The sequence below is a fragment of the Xiphias gladius genome, chromosome 1 (genome assembly GCF_016859285.1).
Source record: "Xiphias gladius isolate SHS-SW01 ecotype Sanya breed wild chromosome 1, ASM1685928v1, whole genome shotgun sequence".
Taxonomy (NCBI): Eukaryota; Metazoa; Chordata; class Actinopteri; order Istiophoriformes; family Xiphiidae; genus Xiphias; species Xiphias gladius.
In genome coordinates, this window is record NC_053400.1 from 24763096 (window position 1) to 24790508 (window position 27413).

General features: G+C 37.1%; 1 protein-coding gene across 5 annotated transcripts in view; it reads right to left on the minus strand.

Annotated features, from left to right (window-relative positions):
- LOC120789538 (protocadherin-9) overlaps positions 1-27413 on the minus strand; it is a 196954-nt gene that overhangs the window by 123985 nt on the left and 45556 nt on the right. Inside the window, exons 2-3 of one of the 5 annotated variants that reach the window (XM_040126386.1) lie at positions 25800-25808; positions 20967-21068 (exon numbers count right to left, since the gene is read on the minus strand). The exons of 2 other annotated variants lie outside the window; for them this stretch is intronic. In XM_040126386.1, coding sequence (XP_039982320.1) covers positions 20967-21068; positions 25800-25808 — 111 coding nt within the window. Of the gene's footprint in view, positions 1-20966; positions 21069-23284; positions 23309-25799; positions 25809-27413 lie in introns of all 5 variants that reach the window. 2 more of the 5 variants (XM_040126305.1, XM_040126559.1) reach the window with 2 other exon arrangements.

Here is a 27413-nt window from a genome sequence, read left to right on the forward strand (position 1 = left end):
CAAGTGCTTCTTAAATAAGACAAATGTTGGAATATTACTGCTGTAACTAGTAAGGTGTCAAAAGTTGCAGTCAGTAATGTCATTTGTCTGAGATGAATGAGATTTATATGATTGGTTCAACATCTCATTAAGGAAAAGTGTGGGCTATTATGGCTGGATTTGTAGATGGGTGGCATCAATGTAGATCGTTAAGTTTGGTTAACTATAAGCATGTGCTAAGACTTCTTCCACTCCTGCACTCAAAATTATAAAACACTGACACCACTGAGATTAGTGTGACATTTTCAATTTTTAATTTAATGGTGCTAAACTGGTATCTGACATTACTCATTTCAATTTTTAGACGATTTCTAAAATGGTTTATACTTCAGGTTTAAATTTCATTAAGCATCACACATCTCAATAGAATTTTTTTATGAATGTGTAAAATACAACGTGAAAAACAAGGACCACTTAGGCAAGAAATGATGTTAACCCATGGCAAAAAGTTTTTTTTTTTGAAATTATGTTTTTCTTTCCCTTTTTCTCTTGTTTTTTCTGCTTCTCACCGACAGTCTGTGCTCACATATACAGTATGACAACGGAACAACCACTAGTGAGTCACTTTCAAGCCATTTCCAAGTTTCCTGCTCTGCACAGCTAAAATCCTTATTTTATAAATGCAATGCCATCTGAAAAAATCACCGTACACATAAGTTAAAAAGACAACGGCTGTGCTGTGATTTCAGCTATATTTAATTGTAAAATGATCAATCAGAAAGAAAGTTAGAAGCTCATACACATCTGTGTCAGCTGCATCTAAGAATGGATAAAGTCTCTCACTGCTGTTCCAGAATATTTAATTTGTTTTATTTACTACGGTTTGGGAGCCACACAAACTATGGAAATATATCCTCCCTGTGCGGACCAGAATATAACTGAACCATGCACAAAATTATTGTAAGTATATAATATCAGCATTATATAATAAGCATGAGTGTTGCCAGATGGTATAAGCTACACTGATACTGATGACTGATTATTGTCCTAAGTCATATTTTTAGGACACATTTTGAGAAATAAATCATATTAACCCAAGGAATAAAGTTCATACTAAAACATCTGATGCTGTTAGATTCAATGACCAATGTTGAGCACAGAGGTCCTGAAACCTCTAAATTAACTAGCCATTGCCATTGTTACCTACTATAAATACTCAAAACATTGTTTATCAATGCAAAACTATCTATGTAATTTTTTTCAAGACACTTGCTCTTTTACTCACCATATTAATCACACTTCCACAGCTTCGCTGTCATAAAGAGATGCAATACATTTTTGATATGTTATGTAGTACAAGTACTCTACCAACTTAAACCAATACAACTCAGTATTCTGTTACAAAATATAACTTTTAATTTCAACACATAATTCTACACAAAGGAATTGTGTTTTGCTTTGGTTCACAATCACTACATTAAGGGTAATATTTTTGTCAATGTAAAAAAAAAAAAAAATTTCTCTTTAGGGCTCCCTCAAATGAAAATCAAGTTTGGACTGCTAAGTATTTCCACCTTGGACCTGCAATGTACCAATGACAGTCTCAAAAACACGTATTCAGACAGCCTGGGTTTCATACATCACATAACTAAGGAACCAATCCAACTAAACAAACCTAAAACCTCCAGCGCAGAGTGGACTTGTCAGTACAGAGACCGAGAGTCTGCATTACCACAACCAAAAACGCTGTGTCAGCCACTGCCAGTTACAGGCTAACAAGCTAACAAAAAAATAAATAAACTAAGATGCTCACTACACTTACCATTCTGATACGACTGCTAGTCGCCAATTTTGGTGCACAACACTACACCCCCGAATCCGGATCTGACTGACGCTCAAACATGTGTGGCTGAATCACTCCAATGTTTCATCAAACGCTAGCCATCTTGATGCATACTGATCTGTCACCGGTCAACCTAGCGCAAGCAGCGGTGGTGGGCTTGTGATATTTGCATATTTGAATATTCATGAATCCAGAATTTCTCAATGAAGAACTAAGCGTACATATGCTTCCAGCCCTTCTAGGACTTTTTTCAAAGTTAATTTTTAATGTGGAAAAACCATGTTTAACAAAATATAAATCATTGCAGAGAATTTCTACATACTTTAAAACATGTCTGTAAGTTTGGCACCATCCTGTTTGGGAAAATTAATTCATTTATAATATTGTAATTTAATTCATTGATGTATTGTTTATGTTTGGTTGCACCACCACAGGTCACTGGTAATTCCTTTAATCTTATAACATACAGAGATGGATAACATGCAAAAATAATAAGAGTAGATTTTAGCTCACATAGTATGCTAAATGATGACCAACTAGCCCAGAGATCTTGTTCTCAAACCAGGGTCAATACTATACAGAACTAAGTAAAGTATATAGAGGCACAAGGTCTACTACATCATGCCTTGCTTTTATTTTGACTTAGAGGAATGAAAGAAGGATTGTGGTAATGCCAACTATACTGAACAAATAGAGAATAGGTAAATGTTAGGATCTGTCTGTTGGGTCTCTCTACTGAATGCCCCATAATAATGATGGAAAATCTGTGAAAGTTGTGTAAACATATGCACTGTGATAGTCTATACCATTATAAAGGAGCTGTATAAGAGTTACATAGTTTAAAGGTATACTATGAAAGTTTTCCTAAAAAAAAAAAACAATGTATAGACTCATACAAAGGTAATCCCTTTCAAACATCCCTTATGACCAACCATATGTGTTTGAGAACCTGCCATCTGCCTGTATTTTCTTCTTATTTTGCTGTGTTTGGGATGTTTCTGGGCTGCAACCTTTGGGCAGTGAGTGTGTAGCCCCAGCCAATAACAGCGCACAGGGTATGAGGGCGGGACTCTATAAAATCAAAGTGACCAGGTTACGCTGCTGTCTCCGTCTGTCTCCTCTGCTCTCATTCTATATCATTGAGTATGCAGAGCTGCAGGTCTGTGTGTCTGTTTGACCGAGGGCAGGACTGAGCTACAAACAAACGCAGAGCAGAATGGCCACAGCAGACAGAGAGAAGCGTCTGCTTCATTCACACAAAATCGGCAACGCAGCACCTTCCAGCAGGGTTGTGTGGAGGTGTGCGCTTTAGATCATAGCCGCCGTAAGACAATCAGAAAACAAAGTTTTATTTCTCTGATTCACTGCTTTCTTCAACGCCGCTCCCTCTTTTCATTCACTCCCTAGCTCGCTCGACTACCACCGCTCTCTCTCTCTCTCTCTCTCTGTCTATCTATCTCTCTCTCACTCACTCGTTGAGCCGGGGAGGAGGGGCCAACTCTAAATGGTGTGTTTACAAACAGCAACCGATAAATCCTGCATAGTACACCTTTAATACAAATGTTTATGTAAATTGAGCCACTTTCAAAAATGGAGTAGAATCATACAGTCACTTACAGCTACTCATGGCCTCATCTCAGTGTAAGAGATACTACCTAAGCTGTCAAATGGCTTGCCTACCTTAAGGTAAGAAGCATTATGAGCGAAAGAGTAGCTTTCGTTTGCAGATTTTTTTTTCATGCTATGGAATGTTTTAAAGGATGGACAATCTCTTTGAAGCTGGATTGACTTCAGTCAGACGAACAGCTTTCATTGGAACTGGTATCTTGTGAATGCATTTTGTAGTAAACTACATTCAACACAATAACATTCCTCAAATCAATAGAGGAAAATATCAGTGAAGTCGTACTGTTCAACCTTGCCTTAAATGAAAAACAAAAAGAGCTCCAGTTGGACACTTTATGACATGAAGCAGCTCTGGGAAAACTTTTTCATCCCAATATTTGTACCTATGAATGTGAGTTTACAGGCTTTGTTCAAACAGTGAATATCAGAATTCATAAGTTTAAGTGAACTTAGATGTTCCACTTTTTACAACTTAAATTAGTAATGGCAACAAACATATTTCCACTCAATTCTTCTCTTATAACGATTCCAACACTGCAATGAATATACAGTGCTTGTTGTGTTTTTTTCCTATCTGGCTGACAAGCCAAGATGATGAAATGAAATGGCATTGTGACTGCATTTCAGTATTTTGAATAACAGTGACTGGACAATCTTTACAAGATTTTGAAGTTATATTGGTTTTAGAGTTGGTTGTTCCTAAATCCACTCAAACCAGATTATAGTTGGATTGCTATCTTTAAAATCTACCCCACCAATTCATCAAGTATACAGTATGTATCAGGCCTAGCAACAGAAATACAGTCATAGTCCAATAAAAAATATACGATCACCATACATTCTCATATGTAAGCCTATGAACAATAACATGACAATTATCAATGGTTGGTAACCTAACGTTATGCTTTGTTAGCATGCAGGTTGTACTATCATCAGGCAAATTTAGAACCAGGAAAATCAAGACAGCTAAGCTGTTACTTACAGTTTTCAGGTGATTTGCCAAACTCGTTATAGAATTGTGATATGCCACTTTCGTTTTGCATTTATGGCACTCAACTTTCTGGGGATCTTCTTCACAAAATTTTGAAGTTATTCCAAATGCTTGACTTTTTCTACATCTTGCTAGCATTGTTGTAACTTGAAAGCCTGTCACATGGTCACATGTCACTACTGCAGTGTCAGTGCTGGTAACATTAGATGAGAGCTGTGATACACAAAACTATCACTACGATTAAATGTCCTCATCTGAGAATAAATAATAATGAATGTTGATACAAACTGAATAATGTTGGATTACCATTTCTTATTCTATGTAGGCTTTTTAAGGTAATGCATATATAACAATAATTAAATAAAAAAACGCATTCGCTTGAATATGGATTTGGACATCGATTACCATGGCAATGTTAGAAGCTTCGAAGCTTTGAGGCATTCAGGTCAGCCCTAGAAATATCTAAATATAACAAATCAAACTCCTTTTCATTATACTTCTTTTTCAAATCCATCAAAAGCAAAGCTATGAATTGCTGCCAAAGACAAGGATTTCACGCCCTAATAGCTGCCGTATCTAGGATCAAAACACTTATTTTAGTGAACTTTTCAGAGTTGAGTGGTGCAGAACAGCGGCAGGTGTCAAAATTATACTGCAGAGAACCTTAATCAAAGGTAAAAAAGCAGAGATCGTCTGATGGAACCTACAGAACAGAATCACATCTATCAGTCATCAACAACACACACTAAAACTTACAAATATCTGCCGAGATGCAAAGGCGCAGACACACCTGCACACATACAGTATTTGCACACATGCATACCCACACACTATGGTGATATTCAAACTCACCCAAGCATTAACTTTACAATAGGGAATAAAACAGACGTTGATCCTGTAATGAAGTTCATGTGATTTTTGGAAATATGTCTGTGTCAGTATAACGTAAATGGTTAGTAAAGGTCTGTAGTATAGACCAAACCAGCAATCACTGATGCTGTCCAACTATCATCCAAAGATTTCACTTGGGCTTTTGGTATAAAGTGTTTTTATCTGCCTTCTCCACAAAATAGAAACTGAAGAACCTACAAGTCTGTTTTATTGTTTGAAAAATCAGTGGCTTTACTTGAGGTGTAAATTTTACACACAATGAGTAAACACAGAGTAATCAGGTTGCTCTTTGTAATTAATTACTGCATGACTGTCATGTTAAAAATTATGTTGAAAAGGAATTGTGCAGTTTTTGAAAGGGATTGAAAGCAGTAGAAAGATAAGAGAAAGCTCTCCAATGTAGCAAAAAAAAATGTTTTTGTTCTAAAATGTCAACAAACAATTTTTGCAAAGTAAAGTTCAGTAAGTACTAAGGTTTTTGTTGGCTGTATAACTGCAATTTAAACATCATCAACATTAAATGTTACTCGCATCCAATGTCTTAATGGTGATATTAGCGATTACCAGTGTTTCCTGCAGTCTAAACGCTGTACATGCCAGGAATGTTCAGTACTGCAAATTCCAATCCTGATAAATTCTACCAAAATTGGAAGTTTTAAAGCTCCTGAGTTCTTGGAAAGCTGGCTATGGTGAAAAGGGTCATTAGAGAACTTGTGCAGGGAGGTCAGCTTTTTGTGTAATAAATTGGGTTATTGTCAGCTGTTGGACCAGTGCTCGATTAATATTGTTTGCCCCTGGTATCATCGCAATCTGCCAGCAAGTATTAGCATCCAACTATTATTGCATTTACTCTGCCTTGCAAGTGGCTTTCCTACTCCTTGCAGTGCCATGCATGTGTTGCAGATTAAGCAGATAATCTAATCAGAGTACAATCTGCGAGGATTTATCTGTTTTGACGGCTCAAGGTTAGAACTGCCATAGTAAGACTATTCAAGGGTGGTAAGAGGAAAATTACATTTTAAAAGTTCAACCCCTTCCCCTGAGAATGGTACTTGAACCAAACACACTCAAAGAGATTACTTCAAAGACAGTATTCCTGCAGGAAAAAACAGAATTAACATATTGGAAACAATAACCCTTCCACTTTTTGACTAAACCAAAACAATGCGCAACCATACAAAGACCCCATTATGGAAATTATTCAGGGAAATTTAAGGTGTTGCCGTTACAGCATACTACTATGAGAAAAGTCTATCTCCAGAAACTTTACAGTTGCAATGGATTCGCTTAAGCATTCTTCATAGTCCCTTTGGTATGGCTTAGAGGACTGTTTCAAAACAAAACATTGTTTTCTTGAAATAGGTCATTCAAGCTGAAAGGGTGCCTATAATACAGTATATTCAAGGACTGCCAAGTAAAGGGTATTCATTAAATTTCAATACTAAAGTAGGTCATGACAACATAAACTAGGATTAGGGAAATCCATATGAAATACAAATGATTGTATGTTGTTATGATATTTTCATCTGTATTGAAATTATCTTTATTGTAAGGTATTTATACTTCCAATTTACAGTACAATCAGAGAAAGAAAAAAATGGAAGTAAAAGACAACTGGTTTGGTTTACAGGCTTTGGAGACCATAATAAAACATTCTATATTTCTCAGCGCTTAAGGCATCCTTGTTATCTTGTTACCTGAAATCTTTGGTTTATTTGTGTAAAAGATTGTCAGTATTATGAACACGAGTCCTGTGAGGATTCAATCAAAGAAGTTCCCTCGTAGTATAGTACTTACATACACAAAACAGTTGTCATTATAAGAAGCACCAATTCAAACTCACCAACCGCCAAGTTTTTTACTCATTAACTAAATATTGTTTTAGCTGAAGAAGAAATAAATAGATTAATAATTTTGTGAACGATAACTCTTTCCACCCACACAAGCACATAGCCTCAAGGAACAAAAATGGGTGAGAATCAAAATCCCTGATGTATAATCCTTCAAATAGAAAATCCACTTCAAAGTCTTATTTCATCCATCCAAGACTCATATGCTCATGTCTGCACCACTACAGTCAGGCCCCTCAGGTACTAGTTTTAGGGTCAATGTGCTGATAAAACCAGCTAATGATGCCTTCAAAGACCAGTAGGTCTATGGAGGCTGACCACAGGAGATTCAACTTTTTATTTTTATATTTATAAATATATATGAGCCCATTTATTTATTAATTTAACCCCCACACCTTAGCTTTCTTTACCCTTTTCATTTAATATTCATCACTGAACTCTGTTCAAATTGTGAGCTGATTTTGTTTGGCAGGTCTCAAGAGCCTCTGATCAGTCAAGGATTACTGACAGTTGTGAGCTAGTTTGTGTACATGATTGTATTAATGTGAATGTGTACATGGAAAAGGAACCCATGAATAAACAGAAGTGATGAAGTGTTGAAACGGCATTCTGCATAAAAAACACAAGATTAATCTAATTCCTTTTTATATCCTCAAATATATTCCTGCCCCTCAGGTAAACCCCTGATCAAAATCACTCTCACTCTCCGCTCTGTGACTTTCTTAAGAGCTACCTATGTTAAACATGCTGTCTATTCTATAGTTCCTGAGGTACAAACAACAATAACACATGCAAGTCCAGGGAATTCCTGACAGTTTCTATCAATGCATACAATAATAACTGCTGTGTAGGGGCAAATAATCAAATCCTTCCTCAGATGTTGCTCAGGAGCGTATTTGCGAATTTAAATTAACTACTTTTAGAAACTAATTTCTAGTGACTACTGGGAAAAGGTATGATGACTTTCAACCGATACCTTTTGCTTGAAAGAAAAAGACTAAGCCAGCAATGCAGTGAAAGTTGGAATAGAAACATTATTATTAAAACCCTTTGGTTCCACTTTGCAATAAAATATTTTTTGTCTTGACCTATTTGTTTGTTTTTGATTTGTCAGTGTCATCATCAGCCACTCAATTGTACAAATAGTGGTGCATTACAAAATGTAGTTTGACAATTCTGTATGAACTAAGTAAAAATTCTATGGAACAAAGCCAGATAAAGCCGGTCACACATTGTCGTCCACCCTAAATATGTATGTGATGTGCTCACGAATTACTTAAGTCATCATCACACAAGATAACGGTTTGCCAAAATTCTGTAACAATTCTTTTGTTAAGTGTTCATGCTACAGTGTTTAGAATTTAGATGAGATTAGCTCGACTTGGAGTGATAAACAGGGAAAAAAATTTAATATAATTGTAATATAATTCTAAATCATGTAAAATCTTACCAAACCAAATCTACACATTCATTTTAAATACACTTAGAAGCAGCATATTTAAAGAAGACTCAAAAGGACCACATTGGTGTTATACTACAGTTTTTTGCTCATCTTATGTTTATCAATTTCCTTACACAGACTCATGAACAAAACAAATAAATGACTGCAATGCCAAGTGTTTCAGAGTGCTGAATAGGTGATATTAGCTCAAAGATACATTCAGCAAAGAGTTAGTGTCAACACCACAAGGGCGTTATGTGAAATTGGTAAACTTAATGATATATCTGTAGGCTCATAATACCCACAGCTTCTTCCTTGACCATAAAAGGCTACAAGAGAAGACTGCAGTTCTGTGGTTAAATAATAATGAATCATCATTTCTATGGTCCACCATTCAGATGCATAAAAGTTATACTCAGCAAATTAGAGCATATACAGAATGTGGTCAAGCACAAGTCTCAGCCTGATTGTGCTGCTTAATAGCTGATGGCTACGATACAGGGCTGAATTTCATTACCCATTATTTTACTCATTTGATGCCTTTCACTGCTTAAAATATTTTATCTCAAGCTGAGGGATGCACTGAACAACAGGGCTTAGCAATAACTTGTACACCTCTTGCAGTTAGTGTTTCATAACTCACAGCTTCACAGATGTGTTTACTATAAAGTGCTGTACTAAGCTAATGTGTTGGCATACAATACTTTGTCAACTTGTAGCAACACTATCCATATAAGAAATTATCTAAAACATTCTCTTTCAACTCTTTTACTCTCTTTTACATGGAACTCTTCCATAGTTATGGGACTTAGAGATATGTAAGGTTTGGGGCTTTAGTCATATTTGTTTGTCTATATGAGAGTCAGATCTAATTTGGCTGATTGCAATTGATATCTTTATAATGGCTCTCGATTATTTTACTTTATAAATAAGCCATCAACACTGCCATCCTGTAATGTAACTGCTCCATGAACACATGAAAATCTATGGAGATGAGGACTAGCTAGTAAAGGAACATACTGTATATGCTGCTGAAGTTGGAATTGTGAACTCAGCAGAAAAGCTGCTTCAATCCGCGCTCAATAATATCATAAAATGTTATATGATTGGTTTTGAAAGCACAATTAATGTTCCAGTATCTGATAAGGGTTTTGATAACTCACAAATGGTCCTGGTCCATCTTTATAGGTCGGACATCTGAAAATCCTCCAACACACTCTGGACAAATTCCAACATCTCAACTGCACTGCTGGCTTCATGTGGATATGTTGTAGATATCAAGAAATTTTGTTAGTATCCAGACTTTAACTGCATGGGTTCTCAGTACTGGGCAACACATCAAAAGCTGCTGCTGCATCTGCTGCCTACGAGGCTGAATTTTGTCACTGGAAGGTTTTTGATGATGACACTTGGTCACATGGCCCCATTAATAAAGATAAGACGACTTGCCGTTGCCAAAATAAAATGGCAGCGGCAAGTCAAATAAAATTTAGTTTTGAAGAACTGCTGAACTACAATCAGATTGTAAAGTTGAATTCAATCCATATTTGTGGTCTGTTTCATTCCTAAATATGCTTATCAGTGTCAGGTATTATTATTATTATCATTAATTTATAGATTATTTTACTATATTGTAACTTTTTTATACAATGACTACAGTATATCCACAAGAACAACTCTTCACATGGCTATGACCTTTTAATAAACGATAAAGTGATGAGAATTTTTTCACAAATGTTGAGGGGTTACATGTTTCTTTAAAGGTTTAGAAAAGTCTTCAACCTTTTAGGCTCATAGAACTTTTTCAGAATCAACTGGAACATCTCAGAAATAAAATGTAACCAAGATAAAAGTAAGTTGTTTTTCCTTAGTTCCTGAAAAGTTGACATTTTTGAAATGCATGTTTCTCACCAAGCAGTGAAAGTTGACAGTGCGTCTCTCTGAACCAATTCACGTCACAAAATAAATTGTCAGTGTCACAACATATTCGGTTAGATTGAGCAACTCAAACACCAAAGAATAACAAGAACTACTGCAACAGTGAGAAAGGGATGTTCCTCCAATTCTGTTATTTCACAGTTGATGCTTTTTTATGCTTACTCTGTTTGTTTTTGATGATGATTTCCTATGATAATTGTACGTACTGTATTTCCCAAGGTGCACAGCATGTGGCTGTTGCAGAGTGACAGAGAGTTTAAAGCTGCTAATGTGGGTGACAATGGAAAATCATTTGAGCATTTCAGGGGATGACTGTTTGGCCCCTAAGAAGGTGAAAGGTGGCTAGAAGAGATTAACTGATCACAGTTGGAGAAAAAATTCACTAGAAAGGATTGTGTTTTCTGTTTTATAAAAACGTTACATCTTTTGCTTGTGTGCTGTGTGCCTGTGTCCCTATCTATCTATCCATCCATCCATCCATCCATCCATCCATCCATCCATCCATCCATCCATAGGAAAGAGCAGTGGCAGGACAAGCAAGGCAAGCAGTGTTTGACCAGTTAAAGCTAAAAATAGACATCAGTTATTTAAGAGAGATTTGCTACTTCTACTGTCATGAAGGGTATGCTTTAGTCTGGACACCACAGCATGGGCGGATTAGATTTAATTACATATGTGACCTGTGATTAAAGCCTGAAAAAAAGCTTACACATATCTTAATCAGTTCCACATAGAGAGATTAATAGATTTTACATTTTTTTTAAAAAGCACTGGTATTCGATCGATACCCTATATAGGCCAATGCCCAACTTAGGGTTGTTATAGAGGGACAAAAAGTGGAATAAATACATCCTCACTGTTAACTGTCTAATAAGCATTGCTTTATTGTATTGTGCACCTTCATGATAATCCCATTATCACAATTATGAGAATATGTCATTAAGGCCTTTATATCTAACTATAAATATATGCAGTGCTTTATGTAATGTGTTGGTTTTTTCATGATGTATTTCTTTACTGGGCACCTTGTTGTGACAACAAACTGATGTCCTTTCTGCAGTCAGATAGTTAAAAAAAAACAATGAGTAAAGGTGGAAAATGAGGTTGAACACATATTTCCCAAGAGAGTACCCTCTGATTCTCCCTTTCTTGTTTCCACAGCTCCAATTAACAGCTTTGGTACCAATTAGTAAAATCAAGCCTTCCCTGACAGAAAACCCATGGGGTTATATGTGTCAAGAACCAGTGCTTGAGCTGAAAAAAAAAAAGTTAGCAAAATAAGCTTGGATCTCAGTTGGGAATAATTGGGGCAATGAGGTTAAATGTCTTTGTTCTGTGTTTTTATTCCCTTTTGTCCGTTATTTTACACACGTAATTCTTTGTACCGAAATTTTCAGATACATTTCAGTCGGTGTTTTCTTGACATTTTTACACCAGATCTCCTATGTGTATACACGGATCGAAATGCAGTCCCAACTCTTTCCTATAAAAGAAAAAACAGAAATATGTGCAGCAGTTCCCCTCTATGTCTTCCACGCTCTGTCCCAGATTCATCTTCTCTTAAGCATCCTCTTAGGATAATGAGGTGTACAGCTCTAGATATGGCAGGAGTATCAATCTGAACTGCACAGACAACCTACAGGCCTTGCCCAAAGCCAACATGTTTATTAGAATGCCAGGGATAACAAATGACTTAACATGCTTCCCTCTTTAATAACCCTGTACACCTACAAGATAACAATAACAGAGATGCCAAACTGACTGCTCCTTAATTCAATTAAAAAAGCATGGACAATGAGCTTGCTGTGTAAAAAGAAGTCCTTGAGGCAGTGATAAACTTCATAGCTCAACATTTCTGAGAGATGCCAGATGGACATTTTATGTGAATCTTTTGCTTAAAGGGGAGGCTGATTCAGGACCAGTGAATTCTTATTACAGTAAATATTTTTTTCTTCCCTAGTACTATAGTGAATAATGCATTAGTTCACATTTTGTAGTTGTGTTTAAACTGTTCATGTACAAAATATGTAGCAGAATGTGAGCTATGAGCCTTTAGTGTCTAGTTCCATTCTCTCCTTGGTACCTAGTTGAATGTCTACTTCATAACAAGGGAGTTATAATCATTCATAGTGTTTAGTTTTCTAGTTCTTTGTTGTAAATGGACTATGAACTTGGTTTGTTTCAAAAACATTATTATATTTCTACATCCTTGATTTAAATGGTTTCTTAAGCATTTTTGAGCATACTGACATCAGTAGTGGCCAAATAGTAATATGTATATGTAATATGTAAATATGTAAATCAAACATGTGTCAAACTGTATAAATTATCATGTTTTTACATGGACTGATGTATCCATGTCTGAGCTGTTCCTATTCATAAGTGAATTACATGAAGTCGACATGATTGCCTACAAGTTCATCCAGTCCCCTGGCTTTATGGAAGCATCCCAAAGACAATTCATGTTAACATTTTTTCATCTGTCATCCTATTTGATTACTTAAATAATAAAAGAGCAAGACTATCTATTCCCTGCCTACAGAATAAGATTGTCAATCTATTTCACTTTGCTACTGAACCTAAGTGTTCGAAGCTGTTTGAACAACTGAACAATAATGCTGTTTTCCAAGCAAACAGTCTATTCTTTAGAATAACTGCCCACAAAGATACATTTGGAGATAGTAACCCCAAACATCACATGAAATGGTTTTTCGCTTCTAGAAATCATTTGATATATAAACAAAATCCATCTTCCAATTGTTATCTGCTCTAATGCGAGAGTGCACGCTGCAAAGAATAGGAAAAAAAATGAAGGGGCCTTCTGGCAAAGAGCTGTGGAGTGCAGGTGACAAGAGGCATGACTTCCCATTTTTCAATAATAAAGTGTTGGTGATGTAAATACAGGAAATAATGGATTAAATATAGAAATTTAGCATTTTCGTTATACTGCTAAACCATTAACATAAACATAACAGTGGTTTATCACAGCTTATTTGAAGATATATGAACTACTGACACTTGCCAGTTGCAGACAGACTACATATTCCTAAGTGAATTGGCAGAGACACAGAGAGTAAAACAAGTCTGGAACTGCTGCAAGGTAAAGGTCACTGATAATTAGGACACTAATTAATATGTGACCCAGCTGTCTGGCTGACCGGCTGTCTACCTGCAACATGTTAATTATTCTAATGTATACAAAGTATTCTCTCTTTCTCCCTTTCTGTTTGTCATACACATGCACACCAACATATGGTGAGAGCAGAGAGGGCAGAGGGAGTTATACAATAGCTATTCACAGCAATGAAAGTTAATCCATACATTTTTCTTATATACAGTATAGAGCAAACAAAGACATTATGCAATTTTCTGGATTCCTTTCCGTACAAATGCACGTCTGTGTCCGCCCTGCTCTTTCCGTGTTGTGTTCAAAGAAGCGTGTCCCTATCCAAGAACCTGGCCCTCTCACTAATGTTCCTCCTTGTCAGAGACAAAGGGGTTTTAAGACTCGAGGATTTGGCAGGCTCTACCACTTGCAGGCAATATTTCAACCCATCCATCTAGCTAGGATAATAGAGTGTCCTTGCCTTTCAACGCCTGGAGGAGTGACCAGTTATCACAAGCCACCAGCTCTATTGTTAATAAAAACAGGGGATGGGGGGATAGAGTTGAGGAGGAGAATAAAAAGAAAGTAGGATGGAGAGAAGGGTAGAGGAGAAATGGGTGCATGTTATTTTGACGGTCGCTTCGCAAAGGTGAATTTGATCACAATCAGCAGTTAGTTACCAAGCTGGCAGGAGTTCTCTTTTAACATCTTAGCTTTGGTTTCTGTGAAGATAAATTTAGCCCCATCACATCTCTCTTCAGACCATGGGGAGGGGAGGAAAAGTGAGGAGAGGGGAGATGAGAAGAATTGGAGTGGAGAGGTGGGGCATGCAGTGTTAGGCTGATCTAGCTAATGGCCAAACTGACCTTCAGAGAAAGTCGAACAGTAAGAAGAGTAAGTAGTGTGTCATACAATGCCACTGCGGCTTAATCCAGGTCATTGCATTTACTCCTCACTTTCCACTTTGGGTAGAAAAAATATACTTCACATTAAACAAGTATGTGTAATGTTGACGTTGTTACCATTCATTCAAAATAACACAATTTTTATTTTATAGTAATGCTTAAACTATTTAATCTGAACATTAATGGAAATTTGTGTTTTATTCACTACATAATCTGCTGTCTAATTGGCCCCTAATGAAAAAATATTTCCTTAAAAAGACCCAAACACAATGCCCCTAAACAGTCCAAACACAGCTATACAATGAAGTTCACACCAAGAGTTACTGGTAGAAACAGTAGTATATGGAAACTTGTCATGTTTTTTCCAATATATACAGAGGATGACGCATGCACATCGCAAACTTAATGGATTGAACACTGTATCTGTCTCCAATAACCACCACAATACATAAATCTGTCACAAGCAAGAGTGTGTTTGAATACACCCTCATGGGTTTCATTGATTGCTCAGCATGTGTTGGACAACTGGAATCATCCATGTAATATAAGATGCATTGTAGATGATTAAGCATAGGATAGGAGGAGTATTACAATCAATGAAAAGGAGAGTGTGTGTGGTTTTTGTGTTTGATTTGCATTGCTGGGAAAAAAACTACTACTTTTGAGCTTGTATTATTTAGTAATTGCTGAATATAATCAAATTAAGCTTTCCCAAGGCAAACATTTTGGCATAATTTCAATTCTTTTAGCCAGCTTTTGCCTTACCATAACATGAAATTACTCTAGAGTTTCTCATCATGAATAGTGCATCAGTGCAAGAAACGGAAAGGTGGACTAAAGCATAGTAATGTACAGAGGCAATATCATTTGGAATTTTAGAAAAGAGCAGAACAGGTTTCATATAAAGTAATATCGCCCCAGGCTTTCCTTGTCTCTCTGGTTTTATCACATTTTTCCACTCTGCAGTCCATGGAGCATTTCTCTGCTCTACCCGATTGAGACGTCTCAGGCAAACACTCACAATAACAACTGCAGCTCTCTTAGGATCACTGTTGAATCTCACCTTAAAGTTTTCCTGTCAACAGAGCCTGTAAAACATGCAGCAGTTTCCAAATCTGAACAAAAAAAGCATTGTTGTGGAAAATAACATATCTGTTCAAAGGCTACCATGGTCTAGAATGGTGATTTCTTTTATTTGATTCACAGAGGACTATTCACATTGTTAACAGAGGTTTGTTGCATACTTTGCTGCAAGGCACTATTCAGAGTAAGGGCTCAGGGAGAGTTCTCAGGGTTAGTAAAACAATTTAAAAGAAATATTTTATGAAAGATCCACAGTACTAAATACAGAAACAGCGGGTGATATTCTGTTTTCTTGAATTTCTTTTGGAGTCATTTTATTTTAGTGCTTCAAAATGACATTGATTGGTGTTTTCTAAATAGTACAACTTACTTTGAAAGACTAAAAATATGACCTCTGAAAAGACAGTATAACAAAAGCAAAATGCTGTAACTACTTCTGGTTGCAAAAGATTCATATCCAAAGCCCAAGAGAAATAAAATATATCAAAAAGCACCAATAGCAAGGAAATATGTCAAACCAAATACTAATACAGGCAACCCATGGGCCAATCAGTAGCAAGATGCATCATACGTTTGGTGCCAACATTAAATGAGTGGTGTAGAAAATATGGCCTTTAAGCATTTTAAAGTTTGACCTTTAATTATGTTAAATACTATAAAACACTTCCTTAACGCATAGGCTGTTCTTGTTTCAAACTGACACATTCATATTTGTGTGTGAGGTATCACATTTTAGTTAGTGTCGCATAGCCAGACACAGCACTGGAGAGTGGTCTGTCTACAACCATTATGATTGATATATAGGGGGAAAAAAACCCTCTGGCTTGTTTGGATTTCTTTAAACCAATCACAATCGTCTTGGGCAGTGCTGAGCCAAGGATGCAATGACAGTGCTGCTTCAAAATAAGTGTCGGAGGAGAACTTGCATTTGCAATCGGAGAGGCGATCACTGTCATTAAAATGGCTAATTCCCCACAAAAAAAAAACACCACAGAAAACAGTAAAAGATGTATGTCTGTGCTTTCACAATCAAAATCTTCTTCAAAACTTGCAATTTTCAGTGTGTAGGTTGCTGGCTTGGAGGTTGTTTCCTGTAGTGAAGTGGATTTTGAAAACGGTAAAAGGCAATGGAAGTGGAAATGGAGAATGCTGCCTGAGACTCGCAGCCAATGACAGGCTTATACCCACAGTCTACATTCTGTGAGTCAGACTACATTTTCGTTAATACATTTTTTACCTTAAATGATAATACCGATATCGGGTCAACATTCTATTATATTACCTTCTATTTTTAGAAGTGGAATTGAGGTGGAAACTTTATGATATTTCAAAACTTGAAAATTGAGAGCAGAATAAGAATACAAAGAGTTGCAGCTCATTCATTGCTGTGCAATGAACACATTGTATCTTAGGAAGTCCAAAGTGGTTATTAACTTAGTATTACTGACTACTGTATTTCCAAACCCCCTAAAGTCTCCTCTGCCATCTCATCTTGTACCCAAATATGATTTAGCACTCCATCACAGTCTCTCTCAAAAGTCCAAATACTGCCAACATTAATAGCTGAAAGTGTCTGTAGCATATTACTAATGTGATTTTCCAGCTTGGTCAGTAAGTGCATTTCAGAGAGTAATACATTTATCCTACGTGTAAACCTGGTAACTGTATTTGTCAATGGCTCACACAGTCTCCACAGCCTCCACAGTGACACCTACAAGGATTGTTTTTGACAACATGCCTATATCACATTGGTACACTGGAAATTCACAAAACTGCAGTGTTATATGAATACCTTAAGTCACTGATGAAGGGTCACTTTTGAAGGTCACAATTTTTCAAAACCAATCCAATGATTATTTAAAACATTGAAAAGTTCATACATGCAGTTTTATCTCTTACTGAGCACTAAAATAACTTTACATATTTTCCTTCTAAACAGTGCAACAAAGTCTGTAGTGCATACTTTCCTTTCCCTCCCATTTTAAAAATTGTCTAATATTCAGTTCAAATTCCTATTAAAAGGTGCTGATTGTACTTCTGCAACTCTCGACTCCCTAATACTACCTTGACTCAAATGTTTTTTTCAAACTCACACACCTACCATGCAGTCCTGACATTGTGGAACCTTGATATCTGTTGTTAGGTTCAATTAAAAACATAATACAATGTTGATTAAAGAGCAACTTGTCATGAACAAGAATGTGCTCACCTAAAGTAATTATAGGATGCTATGAAGCTAGAATAGACCATCCCTCATGAAACCAAAGGATAAGCACCATTCATTTGTTACTCATGACATCTGCCTTACTTTTTTAACTCTGACAAGAGGGAGCTGAAAACTAAAATGTATTTTTTCCTAAGTTGTAATACATTTTTATTTTAGTGTGAAAAAAAAACAGGTGGTTATGTATCATAGTTCATTTTTGTGGCATAGAGAAAGTTCTTGTGGGCATGCAGCGTTGATTGTTTTGGGTTCCCCCAACGCCAATATTTTAATACATTTGGAAACTGCAGTGTTCCAGAAAATAGTAATACATACACATGGCAAATAAATATATCAGTCCTTATGAGTTTGGGGACCACGGAGTGAAAAACTCCCAATATATCAATGGGATATATGCAGTATACAAGGTAACTTTTCCAGTTTCTTAATGTATTTATCCTGCTGAAAAACAACCACTGTGGAGGATGCAATTTGTTGTTTGTTGTGACTAGTTGATAAACTTGATAAACTCAAGCCTCCATTCCTATGTCCATGATTTTGGTGTCTGTGTGGCCAAAGACTACTAAACAGTCAGCCCAAATATTCACCAACCATAGGATGGAATAATTTCAGCCAGCTGTGCCTTTTCACGTTAGCTCTTGCCATTCTCCCACCCCCTCCCTCACCAAACAACAACTCCCTGATGCACTCAGAATGACAGAGGAAAGGAAATTATTGAAAACCAATACAATAACAGTGTCTGGTAACTTAATAGGGCTGCTGAGTAGCGGCACCTTGGCCATCTTGCTTTGAGGCGATAATGAGAGTCATCATTCCCTCCTTGGCTGGAAGAAAGGGGCTTTCTTTGTGGTGATGGTGTGTAAGTGTGTATGCATTTGTGTGCGTGTAGGTTTAAATGTGAGGGTGTGCATGTGTGTGTTTGTCTTTGAGCTTCTTCAGTCCAGTGAGGCCAAATAAGCAAACAGCACAGTGCTTTAACTAAGCCAGAGAGATCTCCCATTGAATACAGCTTGGGAGAGATCTCTGAGAAATTCTGTTCATTAAATCAGGCTAAAGTCCAAATATTGACTTTGGAAGCTTTAGGGAGACACAAAACAAAGACTATCTCATTTATCATATTACGGATCCCTCAACCATTTATATATTTGGGGAATATGTCTCAGGTTGATAAGAGAAAAAGCTGTCTCACAGTAAAAGTAAGCTTTGTTAATGGAACTTACCATGAATTTCTGTCTAATAACAGAAACTGCAATGACTCATCAGAATCATTCACTAGACTTTAAACAAAGGGCTATATTCCTATTTATTTAAATCACATATGGGATTTCTCTTTGATGAAATCATACAAATTCAGGAACACTGTCTACAAGCAGCTTTGTGGACTTTAAGGGAGATTCTAAGAGATACCATCTGAGGTATTTACATGTGGACCTACTGCATCTTTAGGTCTTTAAGAAGCATTATGATGTGTTGTATAAGACTGGAGAGAGAAAGAGAGAAAAAAGTGGAGAGGAAAAAAAGAGAGACTTAGCACATCAGTTTCTCAATTCTCCATTGTAGATCAGGCTGGCATAGAAACATTATGGTATGATCGTGCAGTGTTTGCTTTCACTCTGTGTCAAGTATACTGTAAGTTGTAAATTTAACATAGTAAAACATGACCTGAAGAGAGTATATGTGTGGAGGGGGCAGGCAGAAGTCTAAAGGCATTTTGTGCTTGCAGATGGATTAGACGAGGGGTGAAGTATTCAAATGTGGCAGTCCATTCATTTCAAAGAAAGCTGCTTACCCAGTACATACACAGAAAGAATGGCTTTCTATACCAATAATGCATGCAGATTGGTGTCTTTCTCCCACTCTGCATCAACTGCCCACACACAAATGACACAAAAATAAAAATTTGATACAGCTTTCGATGACTTTTACAATGATCTAAGGTTTCAAGTGTCATACTCAGGAAACAGTTTCATAGTTTAAATGTTGTGCTGACTGTAGCCGCTTCAGTGAAATCAATGCACAACGAAGCCTGATCCCAACCCCACGGAGTCTTGGTAAGAGGGACTTCTCTTCCCTGTATTTACATCATGTCTATACCTCTGTCTTGTTATCTTTCCCCATTTGCTGATGATTGACCCAAGGGTGCACAACAGGTGATAAATGTTTAATGTACGGTAAACAGATTACATCTAAGAGGAATAGATAAGATAGATAATGATTTGTAAAAATAACTGTTTTTTCTGCTTTAGTGTTTATAAAAGATCTACAAAGATCTCACAAAATATAAGATAAAAAATGAACTGATCAATACTTTTTAAGCTATGATAGATAGATAGATAGATAGATAGATAGATAGATAGATAGATAGATAGATAGATAGATAGATAGATAGATAGATAGATAGAGTGCATAATGTAGCTTCTACATTCTACAGAGGAATCTCCAAACACTACTGTGTATAATACACATGATGGGTAAGGAAGTTACAGACAGCAAATTATTCCTGCATCATGAAAGGGGAAAAACAAATAAACTTGGCATTGCAGTTTACAGTGGAGGCAGAATATGGTGAGACTCCCGGTTTACAAGACACCCTCCCCATGTTGATATACCGTAGTTGATAACAGAGTAAGAAAAACTGACATCATTAACATTCACCAGTGTGCAAACACGGCAGCACAAGAAAACCTCCTCCAACCCCCCGATGACTATCAAGCACTGTGTTTTCTAAGCATGGAGGTAATGAGACAAATACTGATTACTCAAGTAAAAATGGCATGAATATTAGCATCGCATTAGGCCATGAATTTAATTATGTTGTAAGTACAATATGTCACAGTAACTGAGACACAAAAAAATACTTAAACACTGAAAGCAGAGTCTGTTTCAGTGCAGTCTCACACAGAAACATGCCTAAGCATGGATGGAGTCATGAAGCGAAAGTGATACTGAATCTAAAAAATCATAACTGAGCTTAACATGCCATTACATGGAATGCTGAAGTAGAACATTTGTGGTTATTGAAATGAATGACTTGTGTTAAGTGAATGTATGGTGATCGTTTATGGAGAAATGGGACCGTCAGTACTCACTAAAGGGGTGCAAGGGGTCCAGTATTCAGGGTTCAGGTCGGCTCGTGGACGAAGGTCCAGATATTCAGGGTTCAGTTCAGTTCGGGCACGAGTTAATGTTCCCTTCATGGAAAATTGGAAAAAAAAGTCTGTTAGCATTGCTTGCTTAGCTTTGGATCGTTTGTCATTAATACAAATAGTTATGGAAAGAGACTTATTAGTTTACAGAGCCCACAAACTATGTTTCACTCTAGTGCAAAGAAAAGTAAACACAATGTAAAATATAAGTAATCATTTTTATCAAAATTATTTTACTGTTCTCAAATGATCTTGATTCTATACTGTCTTTAATTTACTGAATAAGGATACTATACACCATTAGCAAGAAATCATTAACTAATATATTAAAAACTATTCACAGCGGGGCCATCAAAAAATTCCAACTCAACACTCCACAATGAATTTACAACAAGAATTCCTAGAAATTTAAGAGCAAATTATATCCCAAATGAGGTTAGAATCCAGTTTTCCCTTCCTGAGGCCCTATGGCCTCAACGACAGGCCAGTGGAATGGGCTGTATCTGCTGGGCCCCATGAGGTCTATGATGTATACTGTAATTATCTGCTGATTCTCAAAATGGCTTTGTGTAATGAGGCTATGCTGCATGAAGCCCCAGGCGTAAATCACTGTCTTTAACTGACTTCCAGATGACCAACAACAACACAGAGCAGAAGCAGGGAGAGAGGAGAGAATGGGTTATCTGGGCAGCAGCACTATACAGCATCCAACTTGTGCTTCTTATCAGCAAAGGCCATATTGTTAGCCAAACTTGCTTACTTAAGACACTTTTCTGTCTCCTAAAATAATAAACTCACTTGCACTTATTCTCAGTTATTTATCGGTTTACAGTTTGGCTACCAATGTATTAACTGCCTGTTGCTTTATTTAGCTATGCAACATGGGTGAAGACTGTCAGACTGTCGGCTGTCACTGGCATGAAACAGTTTCCATAGTCTGACTCACGCACACAAAATAAACAAATAAACAGCTACCATCCTCTTCACAACACACACACAAACATTTTGAATATGAAGTCAGAGAAGTTTTCTATGTACATTCACTCTCAGTTAACAGTTACTTATAGCAGTATAATGGACCATACACTGAGCTGGATGAATGGTAATATACTGTACAATTCAACCATGATAGAACAGGATCAGATCTTGACAGCTGTCTCCACAGAAAAATAATGTAATAAATAATGAGAAAATTTTCCATTCTTAGCTGGAACACTGTCATCAGCGAACATTAACAAGGAAACAAAATGTCACGAGTTAAACCCATATTTAGGGAAGCTTGAAATTCAGTGTGCAGGTACCTCTTAAATAATTTCTGGTTACCCAATTTAAGCAGAAAAAATTACACAAAAAAAAAGTACACAAAAAAACATGTTACACTTAAAATGCAAGAATGATTTATTCACTGTACAGTTCTAATGGGGTAATCCAAACAACAAGCTACAGATACTTTTGTTGATGAAAAGGCCCCACAAACATAATCACAATCAATCAAATCGCTATCGTTATATAGGCTTGAAAATAAGAGAAACAGAGAAACAATACAAAATTTTGTTAGTGCAGTCGAAGTATAAAGTGTCAGACAGAAACAAACAGTACCTCAGCGATTGAACAAAATATATCTTTGCCACAAATGGAGTTTTTCCTCATTAAAATCTACCCCTTTTCTGACTTGAGCCAGCCGTAAGCCAGTTTTCTTGTTGTTTAGCCTGTGAAAAGAGCAAATGAAAGATTCAATTTAATTGGCAATATAGTTCATGATAGGCAGGTTACATAACAAGCACCACTGCAATATAGTGACTACTGTCATTTAAAAGCGTGTACAGACACACTTTAAATCTGCAGTCGTTACTTTGAAACTACAGCAAAGATGGCAGGGCATTTAGTGTGCCATTGAAGTTGTTTACCTCACACAGTGAAAATTTAATTGACCGACCACATAACATGAAAGCGAGTGTATGATAAATCATCTGTATTTTTTATACAAAATCACGATGGCCTCAACATTTAGTGTTAAGGTGGATCAAAACCTCTCTAATTTAGTCTAAATACTGAATATTTAAATTTCACAAACACTGGATTTACTGTGGAGATGTATCAGACCTGGGACAGGTGTTTTCTTTTTCTAGTTACTCTGTAAAATGCACGGTTATGTGTCCAATGTCCTCTTCCTTAAAATGTTGCTCTTAACAGCAAATTAACCACTGAAATATACAGACATCATCTACATACCAGAAATTTACGAAATATTGGAAGGGCACTTCGTCCTCGGGCACCCTCCCTTGCTACACCTGGGTGAGGTGATGAAACCTTCACATTTACTCATGCCTGTATTGATAAACGGTTTGGACACAAACGGTCACCTGAAAACAAAGCGCAATGTTAGATTCACAGCATTCAACCTAGCCTCACGTTTCTCCGTGAAATTCTATAAAAATTGATAGAAAAATGCACTCTTCCCCTCACCCTATTAGCGTAACTATCAAGTTGTACTTTGTAACCCTGCTGTTGGACTAAAGATGAAGCTATCCACACAGCAGTGCTGACTACCAGCAACACTTTGCCTGTTAGCTTTCAGCTAACATTAAACAAACGTTTTGGAGCTGCGTTAGCTTATAGCTGATGTTAAACTAGCATGTTTAAGCTAATGCTGACTTAGTTTACATCGGCTAAAACTAGTTAGTTGGCCCTCCATATGTAGCGGTAGTTACACAGGCTAACGCTTTGTTATTTAGTCACTCACACAAGGTCGTTAAGGACACGTTTTTATCATCCGCTGTTAAAAAAAAAAAATGGACCGTTAAGCTTAATGTTTCAGTGACATTAACTAGCTAAATCACAATTTGCTTACCAACTTCACAGAGCAGAGGGGTCAGCGTGCACTGCTGGCTCCGGCATGAAGTAAAACCTGTTGTGCGTGACGGAGCACACGGTTGTGCTGCTTTGAATGGGCTCATTTAAAGGACGGGGGGAAATGGTTAGGGCTTGTCCATCTAGGTTCCATACTAATTTTCGTGTTTAACTTTGTCTGGTTCACCAAACCAGCTACCGTGGCAGACAGAGATATTGAGGGGGCGTTTCCAAACAACCTCATACCATTCTCTCATTGTGGACAATGCAATGGCCAATGGTGCATTATTTACAAAGTTATAAAGTGGTTCAGCATGGTAATACTGAAAACGTAGCTGTTATTCTTAGTTGCCTTGACTTGCTGGTGTTACTGTAAATGAAAGTGTTAGAAACAAACATCGTATTCTTAAAATGTGCCAAGACCATTTTTAGGAGAAACTTTTCTCACAACAGTTTCACTCCCAAATTCCTCCAATTATTGGAGAAAGATGAGCAAAACAGGTGAAAAGGGGCAGAGCCATACTCAGAACCTTTATCTCATTATGCATCTTCGTAATATATTCCACTTGTCTGTCACTCTAATTAATGGCAGTCCTTCTCCATAAACCGCCTAGAATGTGAGATTATTTATTAGTACCTAGCAATTTATCACCAATAAGTGACAGAGAGAGGGAAGTGAAAGTTGGCACATTATAATTGATCACTTTTCACTCCACAATGTCAGAGCGATCGTGGTAAATCCTTGGTTGCAGTGTGTGATACTGTCAACGCTGACAACAAAAATAAGGTGCATGAATGAAACAAGTTATTGAGATTGATTTGAGTGCTGGCAGTGACATGAGGTTTCAGTACACTTTCCATTATGTGAAACGGCAAAAGTGTAAAGTTTTGAAATGAAACGTTGCTGCACAGGATAAACAGATCATTAAAGTTATGGGAGCACAAAGAAATGAGGACTCTACTTTTGCCTTGATGTTTTCTGCTTTATTCAGCACTTGTGGTGCAGCTTGGTGGTGCGCACATCTTTTCCCTTCATTGACCTGAAAATAACATTAAAATTGATATTTGGACTTCTCAATTTGTATTGTCAGATACTGCCAGATAAAATGTGACGATCTGTCCACTGTGTTTACAGTAGGTGATTTGGTCTTTTGGGAGAAAATTGATTTGGCATCCAAATTAATTGAACCAGTTGAGAGACTGAAGAGGCGGAGGTTGGCATGACGGATTAAGCACCTCACACTGCAACACCAGCAATTTACAGTGTTATGGGGACAACTGCCTTACAGATGACCAAAATGAGACAGAAATTAAACCAAAAGTGCATCATAATGCAGAGCCTGTGGCAACGGACTTTTGGTAATTTTGTGGCTAGAGGCATGTTGAAGAGCTATGCTGCAGTAGAATACTGTTTCTGAATACATTTTCAGTTGGTGTGGGTGGGACTGGCGTCCCCCATGACCAGTTACATCACAACAGCCCAGATTTAAAAAAGCCCCTCCCAAGAAGAAATTGATCTCCGTGTTTGAGAGATGCAGCATCATGACAAGTGAAAAGATGGCACGTTATATTTGCTTGGGAGGATATACAGAAATGGATTAGCTTACTGTGTTTCTTTAATTTCCCAAAGAAACAAATGCTCAATTCAAGAACAGGTTAATTGATATTAGACAAAGAGCCACTCAGGACCAGTGGTGGACTGCAGGGGTAGTTTGACAACAGGAAGGGGCATTCAACAGCCATTTCCTTACATCTTCAGAGGGTCCTGACACTTCCAAATTTCATATTTCTCAGGTGCACAATCTTAAACCACAAACACATTTATACAGACAATCTTAAATGAAAGAATGTTGTATGTTACTTTTCCTGCTATAGGATTGGCCAACACCCACAAAAAGAAATTCGACATTTGTGGACAAGTATCACTGTGACTGGCTGGGCAATACAAGCTCAAATCTACCAGAAAACCATCACACCTAAATTTCTATACCTGCTAAACCTTTGCAGGGTTAGTAGGGGTTCGGAGCCTATTCCAGCATGCACTGGGAAAGAGACCGAGTAGATGCTGGGAAGGTTGCCATTCCGCTACAAGGCTAGCACACATCAACAGTGTTATTCATGTCTATGGGCAATTTAGAGTTTGCAGTTTATGTAACGTTTACCAAGTTTACCAAGTTGTCGAACTGTAGGAGGAAGTTGGAGAACATGAGATTCAAAACCAGAATCGCTTTGCTGTAAAGTGACAATTAAAACCACTGAGCTGCCATCCTTGACTCTTTTTTAAATTTAACACTGTCAAGTTCATTGTGAGTCAACAGAATAAACTAAAAAAAAAAAAACAAGTAGGAAAACACTAGAATGTGCCATCATGAAATTAGAGCCCTTGGTGTTTTTGCCAAACAGTGCTTGCCTCTGCTTGCAAAAAGTATTTTTCCACAGATGAGTATTTCTAAAAACTCTAAGCTCTTTTCTTGTACCATTGGACACGCTTTTAGTTGTTTGCTTGGGAGCAATGACTTACAATTTTTGATGAGATCTTGCTCTTATCCCTATGGAGGCTGAATGTACTTACTCTAAGCTGCTTTGGACGAAAGCATCTGCCAAATGAAAGTATTTAATGTATAGTTTTAGGTCTTACAATACCACAGTAGCTTTTCCTTTAAAAAGTTTATTTCTATCATAAACAACTAGTGTTGTTCTTGATCATATCGGTGACCCTTAATAAAATGAACTTTATGACCAACATGTAAAGGTAAGAATAACAACATACTGCTGAAGGTCTCTGCAGACCTGTAAAACTACTATGTTGAACTTGTCTGTATACTGGGGGCTGAGAAGATGAGCTTCATTAGAGGGATGAAACACACTTTAATTAGCTTTACCACTGGTGTAGCCCTGCCAAGCCTTCCCAGTCACAGCAGACCTTTAGTTCTGTTTAATTACCCAGAGATACCACTGTGTGTACTCTTCCTTGACATCACAAGACTACATTTGTTTTTCAACAAGTGTTGTGTGTCTGTGCTGCTAAAAAAAAACATGTTTACCTTCTGACTAGTGGTAACACTCATGAGGGGAAAACGATACTTTGCACGTTATATGGTCGACCCATTCAGGCAGCTCTTCAGTCATTATTTATTTACTTATCCATTTATTTACTTGTTAACTAATTAAATCAACATATCAACACAATGAGTACGTTACACAGATAAATAAGCAAATTTAATATAATATTTGAATTATAAAGAAGTTTTTTTCATGAGAATGGTTGGAGGATGGCCATTACAAAACTGGCAACAGAGGAGCAAACTGACTATAGTTGTCTGAACAGATGATATACAACAATGAGCATATTCCACTAATAGTAGTGTTAATAGTTAACACTTAAAGCACAGTAAAATCAATCACAGCATCATCTGACTTGTCTCTGGAAATTGCCCTGTATGGGCTGATATATTATGGCCATAATCGCCCTGTGCTGGCAGGGCTGTCTCCGTCACAGCAGCATGCTGACTTACAGTCCGAGCTGTGGTAATGCAAATG